Raw genomic sequence first — 17,915 nt, forward strand, 5'->3', positions numbered from 1 at the left:
GCAAGCGGACCTGACCTAGGGTGGATTTTATACTGGGTTTTTTAGGAATTTGGAAGACACAACTTTAAAATTTGGTTTAATTCGGTTTTAAGGGGGGGATTGTATATATGCTTTGGTTTTAAATATGTTGTGCGCCGCCCTGAGTCCCGCTGGGAGAAGGGCGGCATATAAATTAAATAAATAAATAAATAAATAAATAGAGCAGGGGTCTTCAAACTTGGCCCTTTGATGACTTGTGGACTTTAACTCCCAGAATTCCCTAGCCAGCCAGCTTAGCTTAGCTGGCTGAGGAATTCTGGGAGCTGAAGTCCACGAGTCATAACAGGGCCAAGTTTGAAGACCCCTGATTTAGAGTTCACCAGGTTAACATTGTATGGGAGAAAATTGGGACTGAACCCCACAAAATTGATTGTGCAAAATATTTCCTCTATTTTGAAGTTGAAAAGTGCCCAGTGAGAGACTCATTCAAGAGGATCTAAGATAACACTTCTCAACCTTGGTGAGCTTAAGATGGGTGACTTCAACTCCCAGAATTCCCCAGCCAGCTAAGCTAAGCTGGCTGGCTAGGGAATTCTGGGAGTTGAAGTCCATCCATCTTAATCTCGCCAAGGTTGACAAACATTGCTTAAAGCCAGTCAAGGGCAAAATCACTCAATCAATCACTCAATCAATCACTCAATCACTCAATCTACTCTCTCATTATCTATCTCTACCTATCATCCATCTATCTATCTATCTATCTATCTATCTATCTATCTATCTATCTATCTATCTATCTATCTATCTATCTATCTATCTATCTATCTATCTATCTATCTATCTATCTAATCTATCTATCTTCTAATTATCTATTTATCTATCATCTCTCTAATTATGTCTGTCTGACTATCTATCTATCTAGTTACAACAGCACTGAAAAAAGTGACTTGTGACCATTTTTTCACACTTACGACCATCACAGCGTCCACACGGTCACGTGATCAAAACCCATGACCCCGGGACGCCGCAACCGTCATAAAGGTGAGTCAGTTGCCGAGCGTCCGAATTTTGAGCAGGTGACCCCGGGGATGCTGCAATAGTGGTTAAGTGTGAAAAACGGGCCTTAAGTTGCTTTTTTTCAGTGCTGTTGTAATTTTGAACGGTCACTAAACGAATTGTTGTAAGACAAAGACGACCTGTATAAAAATGGCCAGCTGTAGGCCCACCTTAACAGAAAGGGACCGTTTCCTGCCACAGCTCCAGAAACGGTCTCCCACCCGAGCGAAGCTACAACTGTTCCAATTTTTTAAATTTCCAATCTGGCAATCGAGGCAACGCCAGAGGAAGCAGCTGTTATGGCTGTGATTGACGCCCAATTTCTCTTAATGTCCAAGAAGGCAAAAAAAAGCTGCAGGCACTGGGGACTGCCTTTAAATCAACCCAAGGTGAGTTAATACGTGGTGACAGCTGGGCTCCTAGTTGGCATTTTAAAAATAACTCCTCTTCTAAGCCAAGTCATTTCCGGTATCTAGACTAGCTAAGGTTTATCCGAAGGCAGGCTGAGCGATGCAGGGACCCCCGTCTTTCACGAGACGGGAAGTTGGAAGACCATCTTAACTCCTCGGCTTCTCCTTAGGGGGAAAAAAAGTGAAGATAACTCAGGGGTCTTCAAACTCGGCCCTTTTGTGGCTTGTCGGACTTCAACTCCCAGAATTCCTCAGCCAGCCTCCATTTTGTTTGTTATATTTAAGACAGGGGTCTTCAAACTTGGCACTTTGATGACTTGTGGACTTCAACTCCCAGAATTCCTCAGCCAGCCTCCATTTTGTTTGTTAGATTTAAGACAGGGGTCTTCAAACATGGCCCTTTGATGACTTGTGGACCTCAACTCCCAGAATTCCTCAGCCAGCCTCCATTTTTGTTTATTATTTTTTAATTTCTATACCGCCCTTCTCCCGCAGGACTCAGGGCGGTGCACAGCATATTAAAAACAGATACAATAACAATATACAAAAATAAAACCCTTCTAAAACCAAATTAAAAACCAAATATTAGAGGCTGTGTTCCAATTAAAATTATACTTAAAATCGTCCCTAAATAAAATCCTCCTTAGGTCAGGCCCGCTTGCTGGAAAAGCCATGTCTTGAGGGCGCGGCGGAAAGTAAGGAGATCCGGAATCATCCGGATCTCGGGGGGTAGTTCGTTCCAGAGGGTGGAAGATTTAAGACAGGGTGTTAGATTTAAGACAGGGGTCTTCAAACTTGGCCCTTTTATGACTTGGCTGGCTGAGGAATTCTGGGAGTTGAAGTCCACAAGTCGTAAAAGGGCCAAGTTTGAAGACCCCTGAGATAACTGGTACTTAAAATCTCTTTTAAGTCAGTGTTTCTCAGCTTTGGGGCCTTTAAGATGGGTGGACTTCAACTCCCAGAATTCTCTGCCCGGGGGAATTCTGAGGGAATTGAAATCCAGCGATATTAAAGGCCCGAAGGTTGAGAAACGTTGACTTTTACCTTTTTTACTCGCCTCCTGTTGTGGAACTGGAGAAATGTAGAAAACCAAACGTCACCACATTCCCCCCCCCCCCAAATAAAATATAATTTCAATGCAAACCAAAGTCACTTACGCTTCGTCAATGTTGGGATGAAAAATTTTATTCATGAATCCTGGGAGGGAGAGAAACACGAGAGACGTGAGAACAATTGAGCATCAAGCAAACATTCAGCACTTGCCAAAAGGAGATAGAAGAGCTAAATGGTGGAAAAATTTCCCTCAGATTCAATCCTCTAAGTCAGGGGTCTTCAAACTGGGCCCTGTTATGACTTGTGGACTTCAACTCCCAGAATTCCTCAGCCAGGCAAGCTGACTCAGGAATTCTGGGAGTTGAAGTCCACAAGTCATAAAAGAGCCACGTTTGAAGACCCCCCCGGTCTAAGTCAAGGGGTGGGCTCTTTTATGACTTGTGGACTTCAATACCCAGAATTCCTGAGTCAGCCATGCTGACTCAGGAATTCTGGGAGTTGAAGTCCAGGAGTCATAAAAGAGCCAAGGTTGCCTACCCCTGCTCTAAATCAAGGGGTCTCCCAGCTTAACAACTTCTAAGACTTGTGGACTTCAACTCCCAGAATTCCTCAGAAGAACAGAGTTGGAAGGGACCTTAGAGGTCTTCTAGTCCAACCCCCTGCTCAGGCAGGAAGGCGCTATATACCCTTTCAGACAAATGGCTGTCCCATCTCTTCCAGTGTTGGAGCACCCACAACATTTGGGGGCAAGTCGCTCCACTGGTTAATTGCTCTGTTAGTTAATTAATAGTTTAATTAATTGTTCTAACTCAGGATGGCTGAGGAATTCTGGGAGTTCTTGGGAATTCTGCCCAAGTCTTTGGCCACGTTTGGAGACTCCTGCTCTAAGTGACTTTCTTAAGTTGTCAATAACCACCATCCTTGTTTATGGAGTCACTCTATCCAAGGATTCTCAATCTCCAGTTCTTGAAACCATGACATTACGGGAAGTCCTCAACTTACGGCCATTTGTTCAGCAACCGTTTGAAATTACAACAGACCCCTGGAAAAGTGACTTCCAACCCAAAGATTTATATCAGGGGTCTTCAACCTTGGCCCTTGTTGGACTTGTGGACTTCAACTCCCAGTATCCCTCGAATTCTGGGAGTTGAAGTCCGACAAGTTCATAAAAGGGCCAAGTTTGAAGACCCCGGCCTTGTATCTCCTCATGGGCAGGTGGTCAAAAGGCAACCGGCTGGTATTTATGACAGTTTTGCACCATCCCGGGTGCAAATCACGCGATCACCTTTTGCGACCATCCCATTCAGCTTCGGACAAGCAAAGTCAATGGGGAAAGCCAGATTTGGCTTAACTACTTTTAGTGATTCGCTTAATAGCGGTGACATAAAAACCGGGCGAAACTCGCTGAACCACTGCCTTCCTTAGCAATGGAAATTTGGGGCTCTGTTGTGGTCGCCAAGTCGTGGCGTCCCTGTACTCGACTTCCCCAAAAAGGAGCTGGCAGCCGATTCCAGAGGTGTTCAGGAGAGACTGTTCAGGACTCCAGCATTAAGGACTGAATGCATCTAAAAAAGCAAATTATCTGGGATCTTGAATAGTGAAGGAAAGTAAAACTCCAGTGGTTTGAGCCATGCACTACTACTACTACTACTACTACTACTACTACTACTACTACTACTAATACTAATAATAATAATAACAACTGGAGCACCACTTGAACACCATTGGCATTGACAAATTCGCCATTAGTCAATTACAAAAGGCGGCCTTACTAGGAACTGCTTTCATCCTGCGACGAGATCTGTAATACCATCAAACATCCACATCTGCCTCTCCCGGGTCCTTGGTAAGGACTCGATAGGTAGACAAAATGCCAAATCCAGTCTGAACATCTGGCTGACTGCGATGATCCATAATAATAATAATAATAATAATAACAATAAAGTTGGAAGGGACCTTGGGGGTCATCTAGTCCAACCCCCTGCTCAGGCAGGAAGCACTACACCATTTCAGACCAATGGCTGTCCAGTCTCTTCTTAAAAACTTTTAGTGTTGAAGCATTCACCACTTCTGAAGGCAGGTTGTTCCACTGGTTAATTGTTCTCATTGCCAGGAAATTTCTCCTTAGTTCTAGGTTGCTTCTCTCCTTGATTAGTTTCCATCCGTTGCTTCTTGTCCTGCCCTTCTGGTGCTTTGGAAAACAGCTTGACTCCCTCTTCTTTGGGGCAGCCCCTGAGATACTGGAAGACTGCTATCATGTCCCCCCTCGTCCTTCTCTTCATTAAACTAGACATACCCAATTCCAGCAACCGTTCCCTATATATTTTAGCCTCCAGTCCCCTAATCATCTTTGTTGCTCTTCTCTGTACTCTTTCTAGAGTCTCAACATCTTTTTTACATCGTGGTGACCCAAATTGGATGCAGCATTCCAAGTGTGGCCTTACCAAGGCCTTGTAAAGCGGTATTAACCCGTCACCTGATCTTGATTCTATCCCTCTGTTAATGCAGCCTAGGACCGTGTTGGCCTTTTTGGCTGCTGCAGCACACGGCTGGCTCGCATTTAAGTGATAACCATTTAAAAAACTTTATAGAGGGTTCCTCATAAGCTGAACTATAAACTTGCTCTCGATGGCCTTTGTGGAATTTGTCCCAGATGGGATTATTTTTTTTAAAATGGCAATGTTTAATCTCTTACCTATAGATGGGGATTTGAAAGGGTATTTGTCGGGAAGGTCCACTCGAACTTTCCACACCCCACCTTCGTACGGTGCTGCAATTGGAAGATTTTTACAAAAGAAAAGTTAGCTGGATATTTCCTTGATGCTTCCAAATATAACATTATTATTTAGCTCAGTGGTTCTCAACCTTTTTAATGCCGCGACCCCAACTGGTCGTAAGTCGAGGACTACCCAACCGGTCGTAAGTCGAGGACTTCCCCTGCCCGGGAGCGCCGCGCATGCGTGGTTCCTCCCCCTGCGCCGGCCGAGGCGTAGCTGGCAAGCGGCAGAGACGGAGCAGGCCGACCACCAGCTGGCCCAGCCCAAGGGAGGTAAGGCACCCGCCGGAAAAGGGGGAAAAAAAATGGCGGACAAAAAAAAATGGCAGACAGCCTTGCTTGGCGACCCCCGTGAAATGGTCGATCGACTCCAAATGGGGTCCCGACCCACAGGTTGAGAACCACTGATTTAGCTGGACACTCAATTCTAACAAACAGGTTGGAGGATTAAGAGCTTGCATCAGTGGGTTAGTATTTCTTATTTCGAGATTTTAGCTGCTGGCTTCTAAATACATTAATTTTGACAGCTATCGGCAGCCAGAGAAGGCAATGCCCACTTAGAGGGATTTGAGTGTAAAATGTCTCCTGTGCCAACATGGGCATTGGACACCTCCCCAAATTATCTCTTATTTTTTCCCAATCCTCCCTCCACCCTCCAGAGATCAACCACCAAGAAAAAAAAAATGTTTCTTTCCAACATCTTTATGCGACTCGGGAGTATACCTACTTCCTTGTGGTCCATAAAACTTCACTACAAATTCGTTGAGTCCTCCTAGGATTGTGACTTCGTGTTTGCTCTCAATACTGAAGGCGTCGGAGTCAAGGAAAATGTTGGATGCGCAGACGAATTAAGAAATCTGTTCACTTAAGAAAAATCAGCAGTCCAAGAATGGGCAAGAATTGAATGCATTCAAATGCTTCTGAGTCATCCTGATTACTGAAACTCAATTATATTTTTAAATCTGTCTATCTTCATCATTATCTATCTATCTATCTATCTATCTATCTATCTATCTATCTATCTATCTATCTATCTTCATCATTATCTATCTATCTATCTATCTATCTATCTATCTTCATCATTATCTATCTATCTATCTATCTATCTATCTTCATCATTATCTATCTATCTATCTATCTTCATCATTATCTATCTATCTATCTATCTATCTATCTATATCATTATCTATCTATCTATCTATCTATATCATTATCTATCTATCTATCTATCTATCTATCATTATCTATCTATATCTATCTATATCTCTATCTATCTATCTATCTTTATCATTATCTATCTATCTATCTATCTATCATTATCTATCTATATCTATCTTATCATTATCTATCTATCTTATCATTATCTATCTATCTATCTTCATCATTATCTATCTATCTTTATCATTATCTATCTATCTATCATTATCTATCTATATCTATCTTATCATTATCTATCTATCTATCTATCTATCTATATTATCTATCTATCTATCTATCTATCTATCTATCTATCTATCTATCTATCTATCTATCTATCTATCTATCTATCTATCTATCTATGTCTCTGTCATCTATCTGTCTGTCTGTCCATCCATCCATCATCCACATCTCTCTATCCATCTCTCCGTATCCATCCATCTCTTCTCTATTCATCTCTCCATATCTATCTATCCATCCAACATCCACATCTACCTATCTCTCCATATCCATCCATCCATAAATGAGGACCCAGATTGTTGGGGCGCAAAAAGCTGACTTTGGAAACAGCTTAGAGAGGGCTGTAAAGCACTGTGAAGTGGTGTATAAGTCTAACTGCTATTGCTAAGGGACAAGGAAGGAAGGAAGGAAGGAAGGAAGGAAGGAAGGAAGGAAGGAAGGAAGGAAGGAAGGAAGGAAGGAAGGAAGGAAGGAAGGGACGGACCCTGGTGGCGCAGTGGTTAGAATGCATTGTTGCAGGCTAATTCTGCCCACTGCCAGGAGTTCGATCCTGACCGGCTCAAAGTTAACTCAGCCTTCCGTCCTTCCAAGGTCAGTAAAACGAGGACCCAAATGGTTGGGGGGGGGGAGACACAGGCTGACTCTGTAAACCGTTTAGAGAGGGCTGTCGAGCACTGTGAAGCAGTATATAAGTCTAAGTGCCATTGCTATTGCTATGTAGAGGTTTAAGTGCTGGCAGGTCTGACACTTCCATTCAGAGGACACCGTGTCTCTAATCTCTTTTTCTTCCAAGACGGAGCTTCTTAATTTGCTTCCCTTCAGCTACAGCCTTTCATCCTGGAAGCCACGCCAAGAGAGGAAATGGCTGCTTTAGCCTCTCCCAAGACTTGGCTGGTGGCAAACCATAGCTTGAGTTGCAGGAGAAGACCAGAGTTGGCGGTTGGGTGGTAGAACTTTGGCAAAGATCTCCAGGTCTGATGCCTCATTGTTCGTGGGCTTTCTGAGACGTTGGCCACCGCCCAGCCCTTTCCCAAATCCAGGGTAACATGCTGGCACGTCGGTTGCCATGAAACGGACCCGTGCGTCAAGAGAGACGGGAGGGTGGGAAAAATTCTACATCGCCACGAAACTTCCACTTGTGGAAGAAATGCACAGAGAAGCACCAAGGCAAGATGAAGGGAAGGGAAGGGAAAAGGACATGAAGGAGAAGAAGAGATAAAAGACANCAGGGGTCTTCAGACTTGGCCCTTTGATGACTTGTGGACTTCAACTCCCAGAATTCCTCAGCCAGCCTCCATTTTTGTTTGTTAGATTTAAGACAGGGCTCTTCAAACTTGGCCCTTTTATGACTTGTGGACTTCAACTCCCAGAATTCCTCAGCCAGCCTCCATTTTGTTTGTTAGATTTGAGACAGGGGTCTTCAAACTTGGCCCTGTTATGACTTGGCTGGCTGAGGAATTCTGGGAGTTGAAGTCCACAAGTCATAAAAGGGCCAAGTTTGAAGACCCCTGAGATAACTGGTGCTTAAAATCTCTTTTAAGTCAGTGTTTCTCAACTTTGGGGCCTTTAAGATGGGTGGACTTCAAGTCCCAGAATTCTCTGCCCGGGGAATTCTGAGGGAGTTGAAATCCACCCAACTTAAAGGCCCGAAGGTTGAGAAATACTGACTTTTACCTTTTTTACTCGCCTCCTGTTGTGGGACTGGAGAAATGTAGAAAACCAAACGTCACCATATTCCCCCCCTCAAATAAAATATAATTTCAGTGCAAACCAAAGTCACTTACGCTTCGTCAATGTTGGGATGAAAAATTTTATTCATGAATCCTAGGAGGGAGAGAAACACGAGACGTGAGAACAATTGAGCATCAAGCAAACATTCAGCACTTGCCAAAAGGAGATAGAAGAGCTTAACGGTGGAAAAATTTCCCTCAAATTCAATCCTCTGAGTCAGGGGTCTTCAAACTGGGCCCTGTTATGGCTTGTGGACTTCAACTCCCAGAATTCCTCAGCCAGGCAAGCTGACTCAGGAATTCTGGGAGTTGAAGTCCACAAGTCATAAAAGAGCCACGTTTGAAGAACCCCCCGGTCTAAGTCAAGGGGTGGGCTCTTTTATGACTTGTGGACTTCAATACCCAGAATTCCTGAGTCAGCCATGCTGACTCAGGAATTCTGGGAGTTGAAGTCCAGGAGTCATAAAAGAGCCAAGGTTGCCTACCCCTGCTCTAAATCAAGGGGTCTCCCAGCTTAACAACTTCTAAGACTTGTGGACTTCAACTCCCAGAATTCCTCAGAAGAACAGAGTTGGAAGGGACCTTAGAGGTCTTCTAGTCCAACCCCCTGCTCAGGCAGGAAGGCACTATATACCCTTTCAGACAAATGGCTGTCCCATCTCTTCCAGTGTTGGAGCACCCACAACATTTGGGGGCAAGTCGCTCCACTGGTTAATTGCTCTGTTAGTTAATTAATAGTTTAATTAATTATTCTAACTCAGGATGGCTGAGGAATTCTGGGAGTTCTTGGGAATTCTGCCCAAGTCTTTGGCCACGTTTGGAGACTCCTGCTCTAAGTGACTTTCTTAAGTTGTCAATAACCACCATCCTTGTTTATGGAGTCACTCTATCCAAGGATTCTCAATCTCCAGTTCTTGAAACCATGACATTACGGGAAGTCCTCAACTTACGGCCATTTGTTCAGCAACCGTTTGAAATTACAACAGTCCCCTGGAAAAGTGACTTCCAACCCAAAGATTTATATCAGGGGTCTTCAAACTTGGCCCTTTTAGGACTTGTGGACTTCAACTCCCAGTATCCCTCGAATTCTGGGAGTTGAAGTCCGACAAGTTCATAAAAGGGCCAAGTTTGAAGACCCCGGCCTTGTATCTCCTCATGGGCAGGTGGTCAAAAGGCAACCGGCCGGTATTTACGACAGTTTTGCACCATCCCGGGTGCAAATCACGCGATCACCTTTTGCGACCATCCCATTCAGCTTCGGACAAGCAAAGTCAATGGGGAAAGCCAGATTTTGCTTAACTGCTTTTAGTGATTCGCTTAATAGCGGTGACATAAAAACCGGGTGAAACTCGCTGAACCACTGCCTTCCTTAGCAATGGAAATTTGGGGCTCTGTTGTGGTCGCCAAGTCGTGGCGTCTCTGTACTCGACTTCCCCAAAAAGGAGCTGGCAGCCGATTCCAGAGGTGAATTGTCGGGTTCAGGAGAGACTGTTCAGGACTCCAGCATTAAGGACTGAATGCATCTAAAAAGCAAATTATCTGGGATCTTGAATAGTGAAGGAAAGTAAAACTCCAGTGGTTTGAGCCATGCACAACTACTACTACTACTACTACTACTACTACTACTACTAATAATAATAATAATAATAATAACAACAACAACTGGAGCACCACTTGAACACCATTGGCATTGACAAATTCGCCATTAGTCAATTACAAAAGGCGGCCTTACTAGGAACTGCTTTCATCCTGCGACGAGATCTGTAATACCATCAAACATCCACATCTGCCTCTCCCGGGTCCTTGGTAAGGACTCGATAGGTAGACAAAATGCCAAATCCAGTCTGAACATCTGGCTGACTGTGCGATGATCCATAATAATAATAATGATAATAATAATAATAAAGTTGGAAGGGACCTTGGGGGTCATCTAGTCCAACCCCCTGCTCAGGCAGGAAGCACTACACCATTTCAGACCAATGGCTGTCCAGTCTCTTCTTAAAAACTTTCAGTGTTGGAGCATTCACCGCTTCTGGAGGCAGGTTGTTCCACTGGTTAATTGTTATAACTTTCAGGAAGTTTCTCCTTAGTTCCAGGTTGCTTCTCTCCTTGATTAGTTTCCATCCGTTGCTTCTTGTCCTGCCCTTCTGGTGCTTTGGAAAACAGCTTGACTCCCTCTTCTTTGGGGCAGCCCCTGAGATACTGGAAGACTGCTATCATGTCCCCCCTCGTCCTTCTCTTCATTAAACTAGACATACCCAATTCCAGCAACCGTTCCCTATATATTTTAGCCTCCAGTCCCCTAATCATCTTTGTTGCTCTTCTCTGTACTCTTTCTAGAGTCTCAACATCTTTTTTACATCGTGGTGACCCAAATTGGATGCAGCATTCCAAGTGTGGCCTTACCAAGGCCTTGTAAAGCGGTATTAACCCTTCACCTGATCTTGATTCTATCCCTCTGTTAATGCAGCCTAGGACCGTGTTGGCCTTTTTGGCTGCTGCAGCACACGGCTGGCTCGCATTTAAGTGATAACCATTTAAAAAACTTTATAGAGGGTTCCTCATAAGCTGAACTATAAACTTGCTCTCGATGGCCTTTGTGGAATTTGTCCCAGATGGGATTTTTTTTTATTAAATGGCAATGTTTAATCTCTTACCTATAGATGGGGATTTGAAAGGGTATTTGTCGGGAAGGTCCACTCGAACTTTCCACACCCCACCTTCGTACGGTGCTGCAATTGGAAGATTTTTACAAAAGAAAGGTTAGCTGGATATTTCCTTGATGCTTCCAAATATAACATTATTATTTAGCTCAGTGGTTCTCAACCTTTTTAATGCCGCGACCCCAACTGGTCGTAAGTCGAGGACTACCCAACCGGTCGTAAGTCGAGGACTTCCCCTGCCCAGGAGCGCCGCGCATGCGTGGTTCCGCCCCCTGCGCCGGCCGAGGCGTAGCTGGCAAGCGGCAGAGACGGAGCAGGCCGACCACCAGCTGGCCCAGCCCAAGGGAGGTAAGGCACCCGCCGGAAAAGGGGGAAAAAAATGGCGGACAAAAAAAATGGCGGACAAAAAAAAATGGCAGACAGCCTTGCTTGGCGACCCCCGTGAAATGGTCGATCGACCCCAAATGGGGTCCCGACCCACAGGTTGAGAACCACTGATTTAGCTGGACACTCAATTCTAACAAACAGGTTGGAGGATTAAGAGCTTGCATCAGTAGGTTAGTATTTCTTATTTCGAGATTTTAGCTGCTGGCTTCTAAATACATTAATTTTGACAGCTATCGGCAGCCAGAGAAGGCAATGCCCACTTAAGAGGGATTTGAGGCTTAACCCAGTGTAAAATGTCTCCTGTGCCAACATGGGCATTGGACACCTCCCCAAATTATCTCTTATTTTTTCCCAATCCTCCCTCCACCCTCCAGAGATCAACCACCAAGAAAAAAAAATGTTTCTTTCCAACATCTTTATGCGACTCGGGAGTATACCTACTTCCTTGTGGTCCATAAAACTTCACTACAAATTCGTTGAGTCCTCCTAGGATTGTGACTTCGTGTTTGCTCTCAATACTGAAGGCGTCGGAGTCAAGGAAAATGTTGGATGCGCAGACGAATTAAGAAATCTGTTCACTTAAGAAAAATCAGCAGTCCAGGAATGGGCAAGAATTGAATGCATTCTCAAATGCTTCTGAGTCATCCTGATTACTGAAACTCAATTATATTTTTAAATCTGTCTATCGTCATCATTATCTATCTATCTATCTATCTATCTATCTATCTATCTATCTTCATCATTATCTATCATCTATCTATCTATCTATCATCTATCTATCTTCATTATCTATCTATCTATCTTCATCATTATCTATCATTATCTATCTTTATCATTATCTATCTATCTATCTATCATTATCTATCTATCTATCTTTATCATTATCTATCTATCTATCTATCTATCTATTATCTATCTATATCATTATCTATCTATCTATCTATCTATCTATCTTTATCATTCTCTATCTATCATTATCTATCTATATCTATCTTATCGTTATCTATCTTCATCATTATCTATCTATCTATCTATCTATCTATCTATCTTCATCATTATCTATCTATCTATCTATCTATCTATCATTATCTATCTATATCTATCTTATCATTATCTATCTATCTATCTATCTATCTGTCTTTATCTTTATCTTTATCATTATCTATCTATCTATCTATCTATCTATCTATCTATCTATCTATCTATCTATCTATCTATCTATCATCTATCTATCTATCTATCTATCTATCTATCTATCTATCTATCTATCTATCTATCTATCTATCTATCTATCTATCTATCTATCTATGTCTCTCTGTCATCTATCGGTCTGTCTGTCTGTCTGTCCGTCCATCCATCATCCACATCTCTCTATCCATCTCTCCGTATCCATCCATCTCTTCTCTATTCATCTCTCCATATCTATCTATCCATCCAACATCCACATCTACCTATCTCTCCATATCCATCCATCCATAAATGAGGACCCAGATTGTTGGGGCCCAAGAGGCTGACTCTGTAAACCGCTTAGAGAGGGCTGTAAAGGCACTGTGGTGTATAAGTCTAAGTGCTATTGCTAAGGGACAAGGAAGGAAGGAAGGAAGGAAGGAAGGAAGGAAGGAAGGAAGGAAGGAAGGAAGGAAGGAAGGAAGGAAGGAAGGAAGGAAGGAAGGAAGGAAGGGACGGACCCTGGTGGCGCAGTGGTTAGAATGCATTGTTGCAGGCTAATTCTGCCCACTGCCAGGAGTTCGATCCTGACCAGCTCAACGTTAACTCAGCCTTCCGTCCTTCCAAGGTCAGTAAAATGAGGACCCAAATGGTTGGGAGGGGGGGAGACACAGGCTGACTCTGTAAACCGCTTAGGGCTGTCAAGCACTGTGAAGCAGTATATAAGTCTAAGTGCCATTGCTATTGCTATGTAGAGGTTTAAGTGCTGGCAGGTCTGACATTTCCATTCAGAGGACACCGTGTCTCTAATCTCTTTTTCTTCCAAGACGGAGCTTCTTAATTTGCTTCCCTTCAGCTACAGCCTCTCGTGCTGAAAGCCACGCCAAGAGAGGAAATGGCTGCTTTAGCCTCTCCAAGACTTGGCTGTTGGCAAACCATAGCTTGAGTTGCAGGAGAAGACCAGAGTTGGCGGTTGGGTGGTAGAACTTTGGCAACGATCTCCAGGTCTGATGCCTCATTGTTCGTGGGCTTTCTGAGACGTTGGCCACCACCCAGCCTTTTCCCAAATCCAGGGTAACATGCTGGCACGTCGGTTGCCATGAAACGGACCCGTGCGTCAAGAGAGACGGGAGGGTGGGAAAAATTCTACATCGCCACGAAACTTCCACTTGTGGAAGAAATGCACAGAGAAGCACCAAGGCAAGATGAAGGGAAGGGAAGGGAAAAGGACATGAAGGAGAAGAAGAGATAAAAGACAGAAAAATCGAAGAAGACAGAGGAATAAGCCCGTCTGCTCTCTGCAGAAGATCCAAGCGGGGCTCCAGAAATCTCTCTTGAGCAAAATGGCAGAAGTCAGCGTCCTTGGAAATGGGCCACCGGGACGGAACCTCGGTTTCCCGTCAAACTCGCTAGCTTTTCCTAACGCCCGAATTTCCAAACTGGGAACTCTCGAGCAATAATAAAGAGACACAATTGGGCCTCGTTCACACAGTCTAGACAGCAAGGTTTCTCAATCTTGGCAACTTTGCAAGAGCGATAAACTTGAACTTCCCAGAAATCCCCAACCCATTGGAAAATTCTGGGAATTGAAGGTCACACATCTTAAAACATGGTGGCTAGGGAATTCTGGGAATTGAAGGCCCCCCCATCTTAAAGCAGGCTGGCTGGGGAATTCTGGGAGTTGAAGTCCGCCCATCTCAAAGCATGCTGGCTGGGGAATTCTGGGAATTGAAGGCCCCACATCTTAAAGCAGGCTGGCTGGGGAATTCTGGGAATTGAAGGCCCCACATCTTAAAGTATGCTGGCTGGGGAATTCTGGGAATTGAAGGCCCCACATCTTAAAGCAGGCTGGCTGGGGAATTCTGGGAATTGAAGGCCCCACATCTTAAAGTATGCTGGCTGGGGAATTCTGGGAGTTGAGGTCCACCCATTTTAAAGCAAGATGGCTGGGGAATTCTGGGAATTGAAGGCCCCACATCTTAAAGCAGGCTGGCTGGGGAATTCTGGGAGTTGAAGTCCACCCATCTTAAAGCATGCTGGCTGGGGAATTCTGGGAGTTGGCCATGTATCTTAAAACATTCTGGCTGGGGAATTCTGGGAATTGAAGACCACACATCTTAAAGCATTCTGGCTGGGGAATTCTGGGAATTGAAGTCAACTCATCCTACAGCCTACTGCCTGGGGTATTCTGGGAGCTGAGGTCCAGCCATTTTAATGCCCGCTGGCTGTAGAAATTGTGGGAGTTGATGTCCATAGATCTCAAAGTTACCGAGGTTGAAAAACATGACTACAGTACAGTAAATAAGTCAGGTAACTTGGAATAGCCTGGATTGGGGTGATGTATTGGACAACTGCCCCAAAGCTGGGATGATATGCAGCTATTACTCTCTGAAGGGTGCAGATTGCAGAATTTCAGAGCAGGGGTCTTCCAGCTTGGCCCTTGGATGACTTGTGGACTTCAACTCCCAGAATTCCTCAGCCAGGCACGCGTGCCTGGCTGAGGAATTCTGGGAGTTGAAGTCCACAAGTCATCCAAGGGCCAAGTTGGAAGACCCCTGTTTCAGAGGGTCCTGCCTCACGTCCCTCTTATTCAAAAGCAATTCCAGGTATTTTAAGAAGCTGCCCCTGCTGATATTTCCTACCTGCTATTCGATTTTCCTATTATTATTATTTTTTTCCCCAACGGACTCCCTCTTCTATTTCAGCCATCAATTTTCCCTGACTGATCCACAAAAGACTTTCTCTGCAAGAGCTATCAGAATTCACAGACAGCGTGAGAAAAAAACAACAACAACGAACTGGAAAATACAAAGAGACTTGCCAATCTGCCCCCCACCACCCTCCCCTCCATTTACCCACAGGAAAAAGTCATGCAAAAGCCCAGTTAACACCCCCCTCCTCCCAAAAAAAAGGAAGAAAAAAAAAAAGCTGTTTTGAATCGAAAAATATTCCTTTGGCCTCAAATAACCCGCTGAAAGAAACATCCCCCCCGAAGCTCGGATTGTGCCAATTGTGAAACCGGGCCCTCGCTAGACAATAGTTGTGTTATTTTCAGAGAGGGCAGCTGCTGATTTCAGTTTTCTTGAGACAATTTGGGGGGGGGGGGAGAGAGGAGGAGGAGGAGAATGCAGAAGTGCTTTTTTGTTAAAAAAGAAAGAAAAAGAAAAAAAAGACTGCTCCAAACAGGCTTTCAAGGACAGGGCTGAAAGCAAGGACAGGCAAAAAGGAGATAAACAAAAAAACACACAAAAAAAGCCTCTCTTTTTATCCCTAAAATTCTTCATAGGAATTGAGCCTGGGAACAGAAAATTGAACCTGGATCAGAATGAACAAACCCCTTCTAGCGCTGATGATGTTACCTAGTTGGGTCATGAAATGTCTGCAGGAAAACCACCAAGCTCAGACAGCACCAAGGACCTCATAGTCCTCCTCTTCCATTTCCCAAATCCCCTTCCTTCTAACACTGATGATGTTCCCTAGTTGGGTCATGAAATGTCTGCAGGAAAACCACCAAGCTCAGACAGCACCAAGGACCTCATAGTCCTCCTCCTCCTTTTCCATTTCCCAAATCCCCTTCCTTCTAACACTGATGATGTTCCCTAGTTGGGTCATGAAACGTTTGCAAAAAAAACACCCAGCTCAGAGGGCACCAAGGACCCCACAGTTATTTTCCTTCCTTCCTTCCTTCCTTCCTTCCTTCCTTCCTTCCTTCCTTCCTTCCTTCCTTCCTTCCTTCCTTCTCCTTTCCTTCCTTCTCCTTTCCACTCCCTTCTAGCACTGATGCTATTCCCTAGTTGGGTCATGAAACGTCTGCAAGAAAACCACCCAGCTCAAAGAGCACCAAGGACTCCACTATCCTCCTCCTCCTCCTCCCTCCTCCTTTTCCACTTCCTAAATCCCCTTCCTTCTAGTACTGATGACGTTACATAGTTGGGTCATGAGAGGTCTGCCAGGAAACAAGCTCAGAGAGCACCAAGGACCCCTCAATTCTCCTCCTCCTCCTCCTCCTCCTCCTCCTCCTCCTCCCTTCTTCGTCCCCTTCATTCCATTTTTCCTTTTTTCCTCTTCTCCTTTAGTGCAGGCCAAGAACCGGGGGGAGATTTTTCACGTCGAAAATGCACCAAGAGCCAAATTCGACTTCCGGTCCAACCTCCTCCCCCCTGCAGTCCTTGACTTACAACGGTTCGTTTAGCGACTATTCGAAGTTGCAACGGCGCTGGAAAAAAAGTGGCTTCTGACCGTTTTTTTCACCCTTACGGCCGTGGCCGCATCCCCATGGCCGCGTAATCAAAATTCAGACCCCTGGCAAGCGGCTCGTATTTATGATAGGTATGCAGTGTCCCGCGGGGGGGGGTGTCACGTGATCCCCTTTTGGGACCTTCTGACAAGCAAAGTCAAGGGGGGGGGGGAATCCAGATCCATTTAACGACCGTGTCACTAGCTTAACAACTGAGGTGGCGAGAAAGGTCGTGAACTGGGGCAAAATTCACTTAACAAATAATAAAGTTGGAAGGGACCTTGGAGGCCATCTAGTCCAACCCCCTGCTCAGGCAGGAAGCCCGACACCATTTCAGACAAATGGCTGCCCAGTCTCTTCTTAAAAACTTCCAGTGTTGGAGGGAGGGAGGGAGGGAGGGAGGGAGGAAGGAAGGAAGGAAGGAAAGAAGGAAGGAAGGAAGGAAAGAAGAAAGGAAGGGGGAAAAAAAGAATAACAGAATAGCAGATGGAAGGGACCTTGGAGGCCATCTAGTCCAACCCCCTGCTCAGGCAGGAAACCCTAGACCATTTAGGACAAATGGCTGTCCAGTCTCTTCTTAAAGACTTCCAGTGTTGGAGCATTCACCGCTTCTGGAGGCAGGTGGTTCCCCTGGTTAATTGTTCTGACTGCCAGGAAGTTTCTCCTTAGTTCTAGGTTGCTTCTCTCCTTGATGAGTTTCCATCCGTTGCTTCTTGCTTCGCTTAGCAACAGAAACGCGAGGCCGAAGGGTAGTCGTTAAGCCGAGGACTCTCTTTATTGGCCGTTCAAAACAGCAAAGCCTTGGCACAGGCCTGGCCAGTTGAACCCCGTCCTTCCGATCTGAATTTTGAAGGCCTCCGGTGGGTTGTGGCTCATCGCTCCTGCCAAAACGCCCTTTCAACCAGCACACCAAATTCCCAGAAAAACAGATTTTCCATAAGACACCACAACAGCAGTAGGCTCACACCCTATTCTGGCCTGGCTGGCGTTGACTGTGGCTCCCCAACTGTGAGTAAAAAC

The 17,915-nt window shown here is 44.8% G+C and overlaps 1 protein-coding gene across 1 annotated transcript in view; it reads right to left on the reverse strand.

The window, feature by feature from the left end:
* The window catches only part of UBE2H (ubiquitin conjugating enzyme E2 H), a 22,273-nt gene extending 5,338 nt beyond the window's left edge, over positions 1-16,935 (reverse strand). The window contains 9 exon segments of the mRNA XM_015828888.2: positions 2,603-2,642; positions 5,194-5,268; positions 6,002-6,103; positions 6,106-6,131; positions 8,496-8,535; positions 11,099-11,173; positions 11,933-12,009; positions 14,047-14,097; positions 16,916-16,935. Coding sequence (XP_015684374.2) covers positions 2,603-2,642; positions 5,194-5,268; positions 6,002-6,103; positions 6,106-6,131; positions 8,496-8,535; positions 11,099-11,173; positions 11,933-12,009; positions 14,047-14,097; positions 16,916-16,935 — 506 coding nt within the window.
* Between the last annotated feature and the right edge of the window lie 980 nt (positions 16,936-17,915).

This window comes from Protobothrops mucrosquamatus, unplaced genomic scaffold (genome assembly GCF_001527695.2).
Source record: "Protobothrops mucrosquamatus isolate PMUCROS unplaced genomic scaffold, P.Mucros_1.0 scaffold5068, whole genome shotgun sequence".
NCBI lineage: Eukaryota > Metazoa > Chordata > Lepidosauria > Squamata > Viperidae > Protobothrops > Protobothrops mucrosquamatus.